Source organism: Ranitomeya imitator, chromosome 1 (assembly GCF_032444005.1).
Source record: "Ranitomeya imitator isolate aRanImi1 chromosome 1, aRanImi1.pri, whole genome shotgun sequence".
NCBI classification, from domain to species: Eukaryota; Metazoa; Chordata; class Amphibia; order Anura; family Dendrobatidae; genus Ranitomeya; species Ranitomeya imitator.
Window position 1 is genome coordinate 125,074,318 of NC_091282.1, and position 17,462 is coordinate 125,091,779.

General features: G+C 43.4%; 1 protein-coding gene across 3 annotated transcripts in view; it reads right to left on the reverse strand.

The window, feature by feature from the left end:
- ARHGEF28 (Rho guanine nucleotide exchange factor 28) overlaps positions 1-17,462 on the reverse strand; it is a 262,171-nt gene that overhangs the window by 165,970 nt on the left and 78,739 nt on the right. For all 3 annotated transcript variants that reach the window (XM_069750483.1, XM_069750470.1, XM_069750475.1), the window contains exons 2-4: positions 8,478-8,518; positions 2,264-2,411; positions 1,052-1,345 (exon numbers count right to left, since the gene is read on the reverse strand). In XM_069750483.1, coding sequence (XP_069606584.1) covers positions 1,052-1,345; positions 2,264-2,411; positions 8,478-8,510 — 475 coding nt within the window. In that variant the 5' untranslated portion in view covers positions 8,511-8,518. The remainder of the gene's footprint in view (positions 1-1,051; positions 1,346-2,263; positions 2,412-8,477; positions 8,519-17,462) is intronic.

The window sequence follows — 17,462 nt, forward strand, 5'->3', positions numbered from 1 at the left end:
GCAAACTCAACTGAGGGTGCACATGTACGGGGAAGTGGGAAAGATAGCCATCTGCCAAAGGGATAAAGACTATCTAAAGCTGTATGAGTCATCAGAGATAGCAGCACAGAGGGGAGGAGGTTGTATACAGTGGAGTTAGCTATTAGAGAAGGAGGACTCCGTCTGCAAGGAAAGAGATCCCACAGGCTTAGTGAGAGAGGAGAAGCCTCAGAAGAAGACAAATAGGAAGCCAGAGATACACTTTACACATAGACAGCAACGGTGCAGAGAGTGAGAATGAAGAGCAGAATCTGCCCGGGAGGGCCGCAGGCATCATTAAAGAGAGGTAATATTACACATACGCCTCAATGCCTCAGCATAAGATTAGTATGACTCTATGGGTAAGGGAGTGGTCTGTCATGGGTTGTAGAAAGAAAAATCAGTACATGAGTGAAGCTGTGCTAATACATAAGAGCTACTGAAGCACACAGACACAGAACTCCCATCCAGGATTTATTACTGGGGTAGAAGCAGGCTGCAAACTGCACTGCAGAGGGTCTGAAAATAAGTATCATTTACTGAAACTTCATTTTTATTTTACAGAGGGCTCGTCACTAAGTCAAAAGTGCCCATTTTTGCTCTTTACGGTTTTACCAAGGGGCGTTGCTCGCTGATGATGCATACGCGTGGCTTCACTGAACTTTCCCAAGGAGACAGAACGTCACGCTGAAGGTGACATTGCTCTTGCATATCATGTCAATCCTGCCCAGGAATGATTCCTCGGGGGACGTGCTTACGAGATGCAAGTGAGGATTAGTCGGCAGGAAATCAATGTCACAGAAGTCTAGTCCTACAGATTTGTATAGGGCAAGCGCAGAATAAAGATTGATTTTACAATTATAGTGCAATCACTCAGGTACACACAGAAGCTTGTTAGAATGTAGGAACAGGGGGCATAAGAGACATGGTGGCAGCTTATGGGGGCTAGGGCAGTGGTCAGGATCCCTTTAAAAACACACCTCTGTAATAACATTATGCAGATAATAAACAATCATACATAAGACAACCTTACCGGACTCCGCATATGATCCCAAAATATTCCAAGAAGGCATATAGTCCTCATGTGCTAAACACAGCGTCATATTCCTGTCGAGAAAGGTTAGGTCCTGGGGAGTCACGTCAAACTTGTCAAGTATAGTCTGATGGCTGGAGGACGTAAGGCGATCACAATGGCTTTTTAGAGAGTGCGATATGCTGCATGCTTTATCCATCACATAGGAGACGGATGTGGAAGCCACAATCACTGGAGAATACCCATGAGTGTGCATACAAACCGTCACACTTAATGACTCGGGGCAATTGTGGCCTGGAAACAAAATAAAGACAGAATTTTACTACAACAACTAAAAAAGCTTTATGCTGAGATAATTCATAAATCCATTTTCTATCTTGGTATATGATCTATCATGATGAGTTTCCCATACTTTCTTGGGAATCATTGGGTCAAGTCTATGTGAGGGCACATACAAATGCAACAGAAAAAATAATCTGTCGATCCGCTGCAAAATCTGCATGTATTACAATTTAGTTGCATGTTTGTCCGTAACAGACAGAAGGGTCATATTTTAGGGAACACCGTTTTGGGTTAGATCAGACAATTATTAAAATGAGAGAATAAAAACAGCCATCTATTATATGTTTAGACATTAATCTGAGCGGATACGATAAAATACTATATCAGCTGTGCAAGGCCACTACAGGGGAGCAAAGCCTATTGTCAGGGTAAAGAAGCGCCAAGCAGCTGATCAGCAAGGTAGCTTTACTGGTTAGCATAGAACCATTTCCTGCTTTTAAATTGGACAAGAGACGAATACCCCACAATTTCCAGCATGTCTGTGGATTACGTGAGTGGCCCCGTCCACGTAATACACAGTTCATTCAGTACTGTGAAATGCCTCACTCATTGACTCTTCTTTGCAGATTTTTACACCTGATCTATAGGAGGGTCATAGATTTAGGACTTTCTGTAACAAGCTCATCTCCAGAGAGATTTTAAGTTTAAAAAAAAGATTGTCAAAAGTGGAAAAAGTAGACTGCTTGGTTTACTTATTCATAGATAGTAGCTCCTACTTTGAAATCCGAGATGTGACTGGCCGCCAAGTGCTACGTGGTCATCTCCTATGTTAGCTTCCATTGATGACCCACCGTACGCTTGCTCGGCTGATAACACTGGTACTAGCACTGAACCTGATCATTTTCTTTAATGGCGAGAATGTCTTCTAACCTGGGAAAATGGATTGCAGAGAGTTAGCGCTCAGGCGTTCAGCAAACGAAACGTGTCTGTGACTGGACCCATTGTAAACAAAGTAAAACTCAGCATCTTCCGGGAGATGGAAATCTTCCCCAAAATGTGCAAATACGGTCATCTGGCCCTGGAAAACAAGCACACAGTGAATCTTTATACACAGCCACATCCCCAGATTTTCTACTAGTTCTAGAAAAACATGTTTGTGACGGGAAACATAGATTTGTATATGTCAACCCCAGATTTGTGTCAGGGGCACATTGATACTCAGCAGTGCTGGGGTATAGGTGTCCATCTGCCCAGAAGTTCTACATCCCCCTAAGCTTAGTTCCCAGCAGACGGCTCCGAGCGAGGTGTCCTGCTCTGTAATGTAAGTGGTCTATAGGCTCCATTAGGTCAGAGATATAGATGTATTCCTTGCACAGTACAGTATATGAATATAGGTCAGCAAACTCTCTGCTGGTTAACATCGGCTATAATAAATGGTCTGAATGGAGAGGTTCATTCTCCCTAATAAAAGGGGCACATAAGAGTCACACGCTGCTCTGAAAACTTCAAAAGTTCTTTTCAGCAATTTGTTTTCTATGAGAAGCCATTTAGCAGGCGGTCTCTGTAGTCATTCTTCCACTAATTATATGAAACGTTAGATACCGGGGACCTGAAGGATGAAAAGAAAACGACAAAAACGCTGAATGATTTCATGTTATCTCACATTTCTTGTAAACTTTATTTTCTTTCTTTGTATGTCTGTAATTTTCTCAGAAGATGATCTCAGGTTTATAATTTTATAATAATAAGAGACCTCAAGTCTATTCTAGTTGTTTCCAGTTACTCTATCTGTTCGGTGATTCTAATCATAGGACATCTATAGGATGCCATAATTCTGCTTACAACACCTAGAACCCAGAGAAAAAGTTACCAAGCCTCATCACGTTTATAGACCACTAGACGGTGGCCCGATTCTAACGCATCGGGTATTCTAGAATATGCATGTCCACGTAGTATATTGCACAGCCACGTAGTATATTGCCCAGCCACGTAGTATATTGCCCAGCCACGTAGTATATTGCCCAGCGATGTAGTATATTACCCAGCCACGTAGTACATTGCCCAGTCACGTAGTATATTGCCCAGCGATGTAGTATATTACCCAGCCACGTAGTATATTGCCCAGTCACGTAGTATATTGCCCAGTCACGTAGTATATTGCCCAGCCACGTAGTATATTGCCCAGTCACGTATTGCCCAGCCACATAGTATATAGCACAGCCCACGTAGTATATTGCCCAGCCACGTAGTATATTGCCCAACCACGTAGTATATTGCCCAGTCACGTAGTATATTGCCCAACCACGTAGTATATTGCCCAGCCACGTAGTACATTGCCCAGTCACGTAGTATATTGCCCAGCGATGTAGTATATTACCCAGCCACGTAGTATATTGCCCAGTCACGTAGTATATTGCCCAGTCACGTAGTATATTGCCCAGCCACGTAGTATATTGCCCAGTCACGTAGCATATTGCCCAGTCACGTAGCATATTGCCCAGTCACGTAGTATATTGCCCAGCCACGTAGTATATTGCCCAGTGACGTATTGCCCAGCCACATAGTATATAGCACAGCCCACGTAGTATATTGGCCTGCCACATGGTATATTGCCCAGTCACGTAGTATATTGCCCAGACACGTAGTATATAGCAGAACCACGTAGTATATTGGCCAGCCACATAGTATATTGCCCAGTCACGTAGTATATTGCCCAGTCATGTAGTATATTGGCCAGCACAGAGCCACGTAGTATAGAGACTTAAAAAAAATAAATAAACATATACTCACCTATAGCCAGTTGAAGTCCTGCTATACTCACCATCCGCCGCTTTTCTCGCTCCTCGCCACACCTTTCTCGCTCCCGAGACCGCTCCATTGCAAGCGGCAGCTTTCGGTGCCAGGGCTGGTGTGAGCAGGACCTATGATGACGTTGCGGTCACATGACCGTGACGTCACGGAAGGTCCTTGTTGCACACCAGCCCTGGGACGGGACCTCACCGGAAGCTGCCGCTTGCAATGGAGCGGTCCCGGGAGCGTGGCGAGGAGCGAGAAAGGCAGCGGAGGGTGAGTATAGCAGGTTTTTTGGGTTTTTTTTTTTTTATTATTTTTAACATGACATATTTTTACTATTGATGCTGCATAGGCAGCATCAATAGTAAATAGTTGGGGACACACAGGGTTAATAGCAGCGGTAACGGAGCGCGTTACACCATGGGCCGTTACCGCTGCCATTAACCCTGTGTGAGCGGTGAGTGGAGGGGATTATGGAGCGGGCGCCGGGCAGTGAGTGCAGGGGAGTAGGGGAGGGACTAATCGGACTGTGGCCATCGCTGATTGGTCGCAGCAGCCATGACAGGCAGCTGCCGAGACCAATCGGCAACCGAATAACCGTGACAGAAGGACAGACAGACAGACGGAAGTGACCCTTAGACAATTATGTATATAGATGCTAGCGAGCTCTCCTCTGACCTGCTCACCAACTCCTTCACGATATAGGTGTAAGTCAGTGAAGTGATCGTTTTCGGACAATCTGCGTAAGAGAATCCGTCCCTTCTTCAGCCCTCAATCTACTAAAACTCCTGTGCATGCCCTCAACATCTCCCGCCTTGATTGCTGCAACACCCTCCTCTGTGGCCTCCCCGCTAACTCTCTTGCACCACTCCAGTCTGTCAACTCAACTCAACTCTGCTGCCCGACTAATCCACCTCTCTCCTCCCACGCTTCTTCCCTCTGCAAATCCCTCCACTGGCTCCCAATTTCCCAACAAATCCAGTTCAAACTACTAACACTGATCTACAAAGCCATCCACAACCTGTCCCCTCCCTATATCTCTGACCAAATCTCCCAATATCTCCCCTTACGTAATCTTCGATCCTCACAAGACCTCCTACTCTCCTCCACACTTATTCGTTCCTCACACAACCAGCTCTAAGATTTCTCCCGAATATCCCCCATACTCTGGACTTCCACGTCTCAACACGTCCGATTATCCACCATTATCGGATCCTTCAGACGGAACCTGAAAACCCATCTCTTCAGGAAAGCCTATAGCCTGCAATAACCATTCTGCCGCGTCACCACCACCCGAGCTGCCGCCTCACCACCACCAGTGCTGCCGCACCCCCGACCTTCTGTCTCTTCCCCATTACCCCGTAGAATGTCAGTCCGCAAGGACAGGGTCCTCTCCCCTCTGTACTAGTCTACCATTGTAAAATGTGTTTACTGTAAACGATATCTATAACTTTGTATGTAATCCCTTCTCATGTACAGCACTATGGAATTAATGGTGCTATATAAATAAATAATAATAATAATAATAATAACGAGTTGCATACAATGCCGGTCATCTGGAACTAAGCAGCAAATTACAAGATGAACAAACAAAACACTCGTTTATTGGGTGAAATACATTTTAAGCTTGTATAAAAATCATCTCTCTTGACAGCCCAACATCTGCTGCGGAGAACAATGATAGTCTATGTGCACAGAATAGTGGGGTATACAAGTATGGCCGGCCTGTCTAAACAAATTAACAACCGCCGATCTGACTTCTATGCAGATAGTCATTTTAAAGGCCTTGGGTCGGCCAGACTAATTGCATCCTTAGGCCATGTTCACACGATCCTTTTTTTCATGCGGAATTGCCGCGATTTTCCCGCTGCGGGTCCGCAGCTGTTTTCCATGCAGGGTACATTACATTGTACCCTATGGAAAACAGGAACTGCTGTGCCCACAATGCGGAAAATAAAAAAAAAAAACGCGCTGAATAGCTGCGGGAAAAAAGAAGTACCATGTCACTTCTTTTTTCGGAGCCGCAGCGGTTCTGCACCCATTGACCTCCATTGTGAGGTCAAACCCGCAGTAAAACCCGCAGATGAAAAAAATATCTGCGGGTTTTACTGCGGTTTGTGGTGCCGAACCGCTGCAGCAGGAAGTGCGGGGAAGCGGGCGGAAGTGCGTGGGCGGAGTGTGGCTGCCCCCCCGTGCTCCGATCCCGCCCCCCCGTGCTCCGATCCCGCCCCCCCGTGCTCCAATCCCACCGCCCCGTGCTCCGATGCCCCCCCACCCAGTGCTCCGATGCCCCCCCCCCCCCGTGCCCTAATCTCCCCCCCTTATACTTACCCGGCGTCCCGGTGTCCGTCCGGCCGTCTTCTCTTGCAAAATGGCGGGCGCATGCGCAGTGCGCCCGCCGAATCTGCCGGCCGGCAGATTCGTTCCAAAGTGCATTTTGATCACTGAGATATAATCTATCTCAGTGATCAAAATAAAAAAAAATAGTAAATGACACCCCCCCCCCCCTTTGTCACCCCCATAGGTAGGGACAATAAAAAAAAATTTAGAATTTTTTTTTTTTTTTTTTTCCACTAAGGTTAGAATAGGGTTAGGGGTAGGGTTAGGGGTAGGGTTAGGGGTAGGGTTAGGGTTAGGGGTAGGGTTAGGGTTAGGGGTAACTGCATTAAAAAAAAGGATCAAAAAAAGGATCAAAAAAAGGATCAAAAAAAAGGATAAAAAAAAAGCATCAAAAAAGGACAAAAAAAAAGGACCAAAAAAAAGGACCTGCGTTTTCTGCCAAGAGCTGCAGTTTTTTAAAAAACAGTCCTGAAAAAAAAAGGATGGAAATCAGGAACGTGTGAACATACCCTTAGACCTAGGTTCACAGTATTGTCTGATGTGTGCACATCAATCAGCTATCTGCGCAAATGCAACGACACTACTCTGATGACCCTTCTAGATCTGTCTGCAGTTTTTAACAGTCATCCCAATCCTCATCCTTTGGCACTGTAGACGTGGCCCTCTCCTGGATCTCGTCATACCTCACCAAAGGAAACATGTAAGGCCCTTATACACATTACAGTCACATTTGCCAAACACACCGATATTGTTAGAACTGATGTCACAGGTGCTGTCGGGGGAGAGAAGGATCCGACATGTCCACTATCAGCCTTCTGATGCTTTTGTTCTCCCTAAGATAAGGCGCCATTAGAGGGGTCTCTCTCATTGAGAACACAGAAGCCCTATAATGTATAGGACAGAAGAGCGAGATAGGTCTCGGCCAAATGGTGGGTTAAACACTCGCTTCACTGACAGATATCTATTGTGCTTGAGGTCCATTGTGGAAAAAAGCAATACAAAGGATTGATGTTTGGGAGACTTTAGTATCTTCGAGGCAGACCTCCTCCTCACTCGCCCCGTCTCAGTTGGTGTCCATCAAGGCACGGAGAGCCCTTCTCTTTTCTAGCTACACCTCATGGCATTTTATCACTATGAATACCACTTTTATACTGATGACACACATTTACAGATCAGCGAGCAAGAGTTTCAGATATTACCAGAATTAAAGGGGGTATTCCCATCTCCAAGATCCTATACCAATAATTAGTAGGAATAATAATAATAATAATAATATTAGCATATACCTCCAGATAGAAATGTAGCCTCGTAGTGACCACCAACACAGAAGTTACCCAAGTGAATAGCATCCCCTGACGGGTGCCACTGCAGCTGTCGGCTGTACACTATAGCTGACAACCGGGTGCATTAGTCACGACTGGTGTTGGCATCGACCATGGCTGCTTAACCCTTTCAATGCTGTCAATAGTGACTATGGCTTCTACAGTGGCATGTAAAAGTTTGGCCTTTTTGCAACTTTTAAAATGTAAAAGATGAAAAAAAAAATTTAGGGCCTAAAATACAAGGGAAATGTGTCATCTTTAACTGTAGCCCTTTTAGAGATCACTTCATCTTCAACGGTTCACAACAGTAATTTTGGCCAGGGGTACCCAAACTTTTACCTGTTACTGTAAATGGAATACCCCCTAAAATTTCTACCCTGTGACTTCTTTGCCCCAGTCAGTCACAGGTCTGACAAATCTACTGCCTCAAAGTAACCCTTAGTTCTGCCCGGCCTCTAAAAAAAAAAAACCATAAACATTAGACTAAAATTGACCAAACCTGCCAGTATCGGTGGGATCTACCGACAGTCTAATGTGCATGGGGGCACCCAAACTATTCCCGACAGATGATGTTGGGCGAAAGAAAAATGTAAAAAAAAAAATGTGGCCTGTTGGATTTCAAATGGCTGATCCTTTTATTTTCCGTGGAGACGAGTCGCTGCCAGAGAACCGAATACACAGATACTTACATAGAGCGGCACTTCTGTTTGGCTCAGCTCCATCTCTGCAACTGTAAAGATATCAAAATGGGAAGAGTCACAAAACCATTATCTGACCAGGAGAAAAAACCTGACATGTTCAAATAACTGTGTGCCACAAGAACAATAGGCCAGGTGGATCTGTTACATTTTTCCTCTTCCTCAAACACTGCACCCAAACAGGCCCATTCAGCAGTAAGGCGTGTATTTCTCCAGGCCTCTGCTAGTCTCATCTCGTTCTCTGTGTCACGCATGTGGCTGCTACAGATACACACCTCAGCAGAACTCGGTAACACTATATCCCGGCTCCAGCCCTGTGCTTACACAACGAAAAGTAACACCGGGACTTTATGCTCCACATGATGGACGGTGTGGAGATCAGACTGAACTAAAGGAATCCATCTTGTCTTCTTCCTGAGAAATCTCGCTTACAACAAGATACATTTCTGCTGACTTGGCATTTCCTTTTATGGAAGTAATCATGTGTGCATTCCTTCTTTCAATAGCAGCCTTTCATTCACCTTCCAGATGATGTAACTTTCTACTGATAAAGACTGGTATAGATTGTTTATGTAAGAGATAGTGAAATATGAGCGCTTGTGCGCATGTCTGTAAAAGAATAATTCTTTTCTATATAAAGGAAGGGCAAAGCCCAGAGAGAGAGATGTGCTCCTGGGCTTCCCCTGTATATGATCACACAATACCTTGTTTGCGTGTCATTTACTTAGGATCCCTACCTCTAGTAAGCCAGGGACTGAGAAGGACTTAACATTTCTTTGGCGCACCGAACAGGGACCCGAGATGAGAGTATTTGCTCGAGATTCACCTGCAGATACGGACAATGGAGATCTGGGATAATGGACGGCAAATGAACTGAAAAACCTGGCCAGGTAAGAGACATTATTAGTTCTCTTTTATCTGCCTTGTATTATCCGAAAGATCTCTATGAGCCGTGTCACGCTGGGTTAGTCTAGTAGTGAGTAGATACCTATAAAACTCGGGTTACTATATTGTATAGATTTATGAGTCCTGTCCCTGGCAGTGTGTGAACAGTGTGAAGGTTGTGGTATGTTGTGAAAGAAGAGCAAAAGTGCGTAGAAAAATAAGCCGAAATAGTTGGGGTATAAGTCTTATACACGGAAGTCAGCCTAACTGGGTCATGTGGTTGCGTCCTTTCGGGGAGACCTCCGCCCATGCTTGACTCTCATTTAAGTGCTTAACCTCCTTCATTTCTGGATAAGGTTTGATAGAATGAGCCCAGGACGCGGGTCCATGAGCCTGGGACAAGTATGCTAACTGACACAGAAAGTTTTGTGATCTGTATGGTGTTGCTGGGTCTGTTTGCGTGCATAATAGCACTTAAGTACATTCTGCACATTAGAAAGAATGGAGCAGATCAGCCCTTCAATATTTTAGCTCCCTAGGAGAGAAGGCAACGAGACATCACCTAGGATAAGTGATTGTCCAAACGTCACCTGGGGTAGAAATAGCTAATATTGAAAAAAATAAAAAAAAAAAAAGAAAAATGGGAAATAAACAGACAAAAACCGTCTTAGGACAAGTGGAAGCAGCAGATATCATACAGGAAAGATGTGGGAAGACAGTCAGAAGTCAGATTAGAAGGGTAAGAGAAAAATTGGGAATTTCAGAAGCACTTATGTTCAGTACAGAATGGGAAAAACTGAGTAAAGAACGAGGTGGAATTATCAAAGACAATGGGTGGGAAGAAATCATACACTGTATGATAGAGGTCTCAAAAACAGCTAAAGAGGAGAATTGGAAGTATGATCCAGACACTTCCAAATGGATTATGGGGAAGGGAAAAAGTTGTGACATAATCCCACCACCTTACCTAGATCCAAAAGCCCAATCATTTGTACCATCTGGAGGAGCAGAAGGAGGAAAACAATTTCCAGCCTTGTATCCCAATCTTGGTGGGGTAGGAGGATGGGTATGTTCACACTGTGGACAACAAAATCCAGATTGGAGAAATGATTGCCTAGTCTGTGGTACACCTAGACATGGCGCTGTACTTGCCCCTGTTAGGGTAGTACCAAGACCCTTTAGGGAACCTGGTGCTGACGGGGTAATGGGAACTAGATATCACCAGACCCGACAGTATTTTCCTTGGTCCCCTGCTGAAGGTATGTCCCTCCTGCATAATGCGCCTGATCCCACTCAATATCCCATCCGATTTGCACAATACATACAACAAATCATGCAGACTCATGCTGGGGTCTGGGCGGACGGGGAAGAATTATGTAGAATGAAAATGTCCCCCGGACTTTTTCAGGAATTATTGACACACCTACAGCCCAATAGACCAGTGGCAGAAGGGGGTGCCTTACAGACAGAAGCATCAGGTACCCAGTTCACAGAGGCATTAATAATTTTCATGAGAGAAAAACAGAGGGAAAGGGGATCTACGGGTGTGATTATGCAGAAATTTGGGCAAAGTATTGAAGAATATAGTCAAGAATTAGAAAATAGCTTTAGGGATGAAGGATTGGATTTGACTGATGCTTCAGTAAGGAGACTTTTTACAAAACAATTAATAGAGGGGCTAGATCCGAAAATCAGAGAAAAATTTAAATCCTCTACTGCAGATTGGAGAACAATTGAACAACCAAATATTGTGAAACAACGATGTTTAGGAATAGTCATGGATATGAGAGAGAATCGTAAGCCTGTTAGAATAGCACAAGCTAATACAGGAGGAAGAGTGAGACACAACTTTCCTTGCCACTACTGTAAAAAGCCAGGTCATTTCCAAAGAGAGTGCAGGAAGAAGTTGGCAGATATAAAGTCAGGCAAATTTGTTCCCAGAAATAACCCTCCCCAAACGGACAACCAGCAGAAATCTACCATCATAGATGGTCCCATACCAGATTCAGATTGACTCGATGTGTTACAAACTTCCCTACCAGCTAGAAGACCTATGATACAGGTGAATGTGGGGGGGAGAGAGATTCCATTTTTGATAGATACAGGTGCAACTTCCTCAATTTTGAATCAAGATTTTCTTCCGAATCCGGAAGATATTTCAGAACAAACAACTTTTGCTGAGGGTTATGATGGGGTAATTCGAACACTGCCATATACTGTGCCCCTAGAGGTCTCATTAGGACCTAAATGTTTTGCATCCAGATTTTTGTATGCCAGAGGTGCCCCAACATGTTTGTTGGGAACTGATGTCCTAAAGAAATTAGAAGCTAACATCAATTTTAGGGAAGATGGCACAGTTATACTGACTATCCCTGATGATGCAGAAACATTAGAACAATATGTTAGAATTCAGGCTTTTGAGGATTATGCTGAAGAAAAAGAGTACACCACAGATCTAGACCTCTCAATGGTCCCAGAAACACTGTGGGCACAGGGTGACACTGATGTGGGACTATTGCATATCTCTCCTGTAAAACTATCTGTGCAACCAGGAACTGTTCTCCCACAGCTCAGACAATACCCTGTGAGTGCCCAGCAGGAACTAGCGATTACAAAACAGATAGAGGGATATAAAGAGAAAGGAGTTTTGGTAGAGATACAATCACCTGCTAACACTCCTCTGTATCCAGTCAAAAAGAGAACTCTTGATAAGAGTTCTATGCCCAAATATCGTATGGTACATGATTTAAGAGAAATAAACAAAGTTCTAGATCCAATCACCCCAGTTGTACCCAATCCTCATACGTTACTATCACAGATACCAGCCAGTTCTCAAGTATTTACTGTAATAGATCTTTCAAATGCATTTTTCTCGGTTCCTTTACACCAAGATAGTTGGCATTTGTTTGCATTTACATTTAAGGGCAAACAGTTGGCGTGGACACGCCTTCCACAGGGAATGATACACTCCCCTACTCTTTATTCAAATGCCCTACAAACAGTCCTTCAGAGGTTTGAACCCGAACCACAGGTAGTAATTTTGCAGTATGTGGATGACCTACTACTTTGCTGCCCAGATCTAGAAACTGCAGAAAGGTCCACTGTGAGTTTACTATGTTTCCTAGAAAAAGAAGGGTGTAAAGTGAATAGACAAAAGCTACAAGTTTGTCAGACCAAAGTGGTCTTTCTAGGTCATTGCATTTCTCAAGGTAAAAAGCATCTTACACCACAAAGAACTGAAGCAATAAGACAGATGAATGAGCCTAGAAATCATAAACAGCTACGAGCATTTTTAGGAATAGTGTCTCATTGTAGACAATGGATTATACATGCCAGTCAACTAATGCAACCACTGTATGACTGTGTAAAAAGTGAACCTTATTTGTTGACAAAAGAAGGTCAGATTTCGTTCCAACAATTAAAAGATGCCCTTGTTTCAGCTCCAGCGTTAGGGCTACCAGACTACACCAAACCGTTTCAGCTTATGGCTGCAGAAGTTGATTCCCATGCTACAGGAGTTCTTACCCAGAAGCATGCAGGGAAACAAAGACCAATTGCATATCTTTCAGCAAGGTTAGATCCCGTAGCTAGAGCAGCGCCAACCTGTGTACGTGTAGTTGTTGCTGTCTCACTATTGTTGGACAAAGCATCAGAAATTGTCCTAGAGTATCCACTCACAGTTCAAACTACACATGATGTTTATGGGATATTAAACCAGGTCCAACCAAAACACATTTCCATGGCCAGACATTTGCGGCTACAGTGTTCTTTGTTGCTCCCCTCTACTATCACATTTGCTAGGCTTCAGACTCTCAATATAGCTACACTGCTACCTCTCGAGTCTGAAGGGGGGAATAAGGACACTGATCCACACGCAAATTTTTTCCCTACAGACACACATGATTGTACAGAGCTCATTTTACAAGAAACGGTAGGCTTACCCAATGTATCCGAAACACCACTTCAAAATCCAGATTTAGAGCTGTTTATAGATGGTAGTAGGTTTGCAGATGACACAGGTAACTTCCATACAGGGTATGCAGTTGTGTCAGAATCTGAAACTCTCAAAGCAGAACCACTTCCACCGAAACAGTCTGCACAAGAAGCAGAACTAACAGCATTGATTGAAGCTCTTAAAATAGCTGAGAACCAGACAGCTAATATATACACTGATTCTAGGTATGCACATGGTATTGTGTTTGATTTTGGAGTAATCTGGAGAGCTAGAGGTTACATGACAGCGTCAGGACAACCTGTAAAACATGCTTCTCTGATCAAACAGATCTTAGAGGCTGCACAAGAAACAAAAGAAGTAGCAGTAATCAAGGTAGCTGCACATGTGAGACTCGACACTAGGGAATCTAGGGGAAATGATAGGGCTGATAAAGCAGCCAAAGCAGCAGCAGTCAAACCCTTACAACAGGTTCATACTGTAAACCTCACAGAAAATACTGAAGATAGACTGAGACAAGCACAGGAAGATGCAGGAGAAGAGGAGAGGGACAGGTGGAAAAAGGAAGGGGCAGAAGAACAAGCGGGAATTTGGAAGAAAGATGGACTAATATGTCTACCTAGAGCCTGGTATCCGATTGTAGTTGGTGGATTACATCACCCTACTCATGTGTCTGCAAATGCAATGACACTACTGGCAAAGCAAGTCTGGTTGGCTCCAGGTTTTGGCAACTATGCAAGAGACTATTGTGCTGCATGCGCTATATGCCTGGCACATAATCCCGGACAGACAACAAAGACCCCTATGAAGCACCACGTCCGACCTCTCTACCCGTTTCAGCGATTACAAATAGACTTTATCCAGCTGCCAAAAAGTAATGGGTATGAGTATGTGTTGGTATGTGTGGACATGTTCTCGGGGTGGCCAGAGGCCTATCCAGTTCGGAAGGCTTCAGCTAAAAACACTGCTGTAAAGCTAGTTGCCGAACTGATACCCCGTTACGGTCTCCCTGAAGTGATCGAGTCAGATAGGGGTACTCATTTCACTGGAGAAATATTTCAAAATGTACTGAAAATGTTGGGTGTTGAAAGTCAGTTACACACTCCGTACCATCCTCAAAGTTCTGGTAAGGTGGAACGCATGAATGGAACTTTAAAATTAAAAATACAGAAAGCCATGGCTGAAACAGGAAAGCCTTGGACAGAATGCCTTCCACTGGCCCTTTACTCAATACGCAATACCCCAAGGGGTAAGACTAAACTTTCTCCATATGAAATTTTGTTTGGCAGGACTGCCAATTTAGGATGTTATTTTCCACAGCAACTTGTGTTAAATATTGAGTCATTGACTTCTTATGTGCAAAATCTTCAGAAACAATTAACTAAGGTGCATGCACAAGTTTTTGCTTCCCTTCCAGATCCTGACAACACAGAAGGAAGTCACAAGTTGGAACCAGGTGATCAAGTCTATGTAAAAAGACACACCAGAAAGGCTCTAGAACCAAGGTTTGACGGACCCTTCCAAGTCCTGTTGACAACACCTACATCAGTCAAGCTTGAAGGAAAGGCATCATGGATACATGCAAGCCATTGCAAGAAAAGCAGTATAAACTCATGATATTGATGTTAATAATGATAACCTCAACGGAGGCGTGGGATAGACTGAATTCTCTAGCCCCTTTGAACAATAGATTCGTACAACATCATAGAAAATTAGTGCATGACTTGTTAAACAATACACAAACCCTGACAGATTGTTGGATCTGTACCCATTCGCCGGTATCAGCCACAAGTATACCTTTTCTAGCAGTTCCCGTATTAGCAGAAGAAATATTCGCTTGGCCTAATTGTTCAGACAACCTGGCCAACAACCAAATTGGTAATGCTAGGCTGTGGAATACTACAATCGCCATACCAATTGTGGGATGGGTAGAATTTCCTTGGTGGCAGGGTAATCTCTCAGGGAGTAACACACATCTACAATATTTAGCATTTAGGGGAGGAAAATGGGTACCTAGAAATAAGACTGGATTAACTAATTTAGGACAGGTCCCCACAGAAAATCTACAGCTTAGTTTTAGTACAACCGTCCCCCCCTCTGATGCTTTCAAACCTGTAGTATTGGAAAGATACATACATAATAGAAAATGGAAACATTCTAAATTGTTCCCCCAAGGTGATGCAAACAGTTGTACAAGTAAGCTGGGGAACCTGGTTTGTAATGAATCCAATGAGTATATCAATGGAATACATGTATGTGGGAATCCCGCAGCCGGGTACTGTGGCCCCTTGGGACAAAAACCCTCTTGGTGTATGCTTCAGAATGTATCTAGTTTTGTGCATTTGGCTCACAGATTGGTATTGCAGCACTCAGCTCTATGGGATCTGCCTGAAGGTACATTTTGGATATGCGGAGAAGGAGCATATAAATGGCTTCCCGTAGGTATAAAGGGTACTTGTACATTAGGACGCCTAACCCCGGCTACATTCATAATTTCAAATAAACAAGTGAATATGCAAGCCGTGCCCAAGCACACACTGTATAAAAGAGCTGCAGATAACTCACCACGTCCCTCGGGGAGGCCACATATAGTACAAATGGGAATTCCTAACAAAATTGCTAGTACCATTTTTATTTATCCTATGTTAACACAGATGTGGGATAAATTAGTTAGAGCCACGGATTATCTAGATGATCAGATCTGGGATATATTGGATATACTAAACACTAGTATAGCTGTACAGAATCAGCTTATAATAGTCACTAACCAACATACCCTGGTATTGGATTACCTAACTGCCTCACAAGGGGGTATGTGTCAAATCATCGGACCCACCTGCTGTCATTATATAGACCCGAATAGTACTATGAGTATGACATTTAAATTAAAGGACGTACAACGACTCAGAGATCAGTATGACAAAGACAATGACCAGAATAAGGATAGCTGGTGGTCAGATACCTTTTCTTTTCTTAACCCAGCCAACTGGTTCAGAGGAATCGGTGGGTGGGTTGCTGGGATTATGCAGAGCATAATACATATAGTTATGATTATTGTAGTCATATACGTACTATTCCAGATTGTGCTCAAGAGTATCTCAGTATGCACAGATAAACTTTGTGTAATAGATGCAAGAGTATAAAGTTTTTTTTCCTTCTTCTCTTATGTTATCCTTTGCTAATACTGATTATTGCGCTTATTTTGCTATCCCTTTGTAATATCTGTACTTATTGCAAAACAAAGAAAAGGTTGCGAGAGTTAAACGGAAGAATTAATACTAGATTTGATTCTCTTATTGAATACAAGCATGTACATGTGTAATACCAAATAAAGGCTTTGTCTTTGGCCCTGTGGTAATAAAATAAAATAAATAAAAGAAAATGTCAAAGGGGGGAATTGTGGAGATCAGACTGAACTAAAGGAATCCATCTTGTCTTCTTCCTGAGAAATCTCGCTTACAACAAGATACATTTCTGCTGACTTGACATTTCCTTTTATGGAAGTAATCATGTGTGCATTCCTTCTTTCAATAGCAGCCTTTCATTCACCTTCCAGATGATGTAACTTTCTACTGATAAAGACTGGTATAGATTGTTTATGTAAGAGATAGTGAAATATGAGCGCTTGTGCGCATGTCTGTAAAAGAATAATTCTTTTCTATATAAAGGAAGGGCAAAGCCCAGAGAGAGAGATGTGCTCCTGGGCTTCCCCTGTATATGATCACACAATACCTTGTTTGCGTGTCATTTACTCAGGATCCCTACCTCTAGTAAGCCAGGGACTGAGAAGGACTTAACAACGGCGAGAGGGTTCTCCAGCACATCAGCCTCCTAACAGAAGCAGGAGGGAGACAGTTTAGTCCATAAAGAAACAACGTCCTTTCTTCCTATGGGTCAAGTTTAATTTTATTTATTTTTTTAGCTATATATTTTTGTTTATGATTTTGAGATATCAAGCAAATTTTGCTTTCAAAATAGCCGTTTCGCGCACACATCAAAACACAACTGCAATACAACTAATGCAGGAAAAATGGCAATTTCCCATCCTAACGGCGGACTTGCAAGTCAGCCTTTTTTTGGCTCATCCGTAAAAAAGGTCCCATCTATTTCAGTGCTGTTAATCGACTGTCGACAGCATA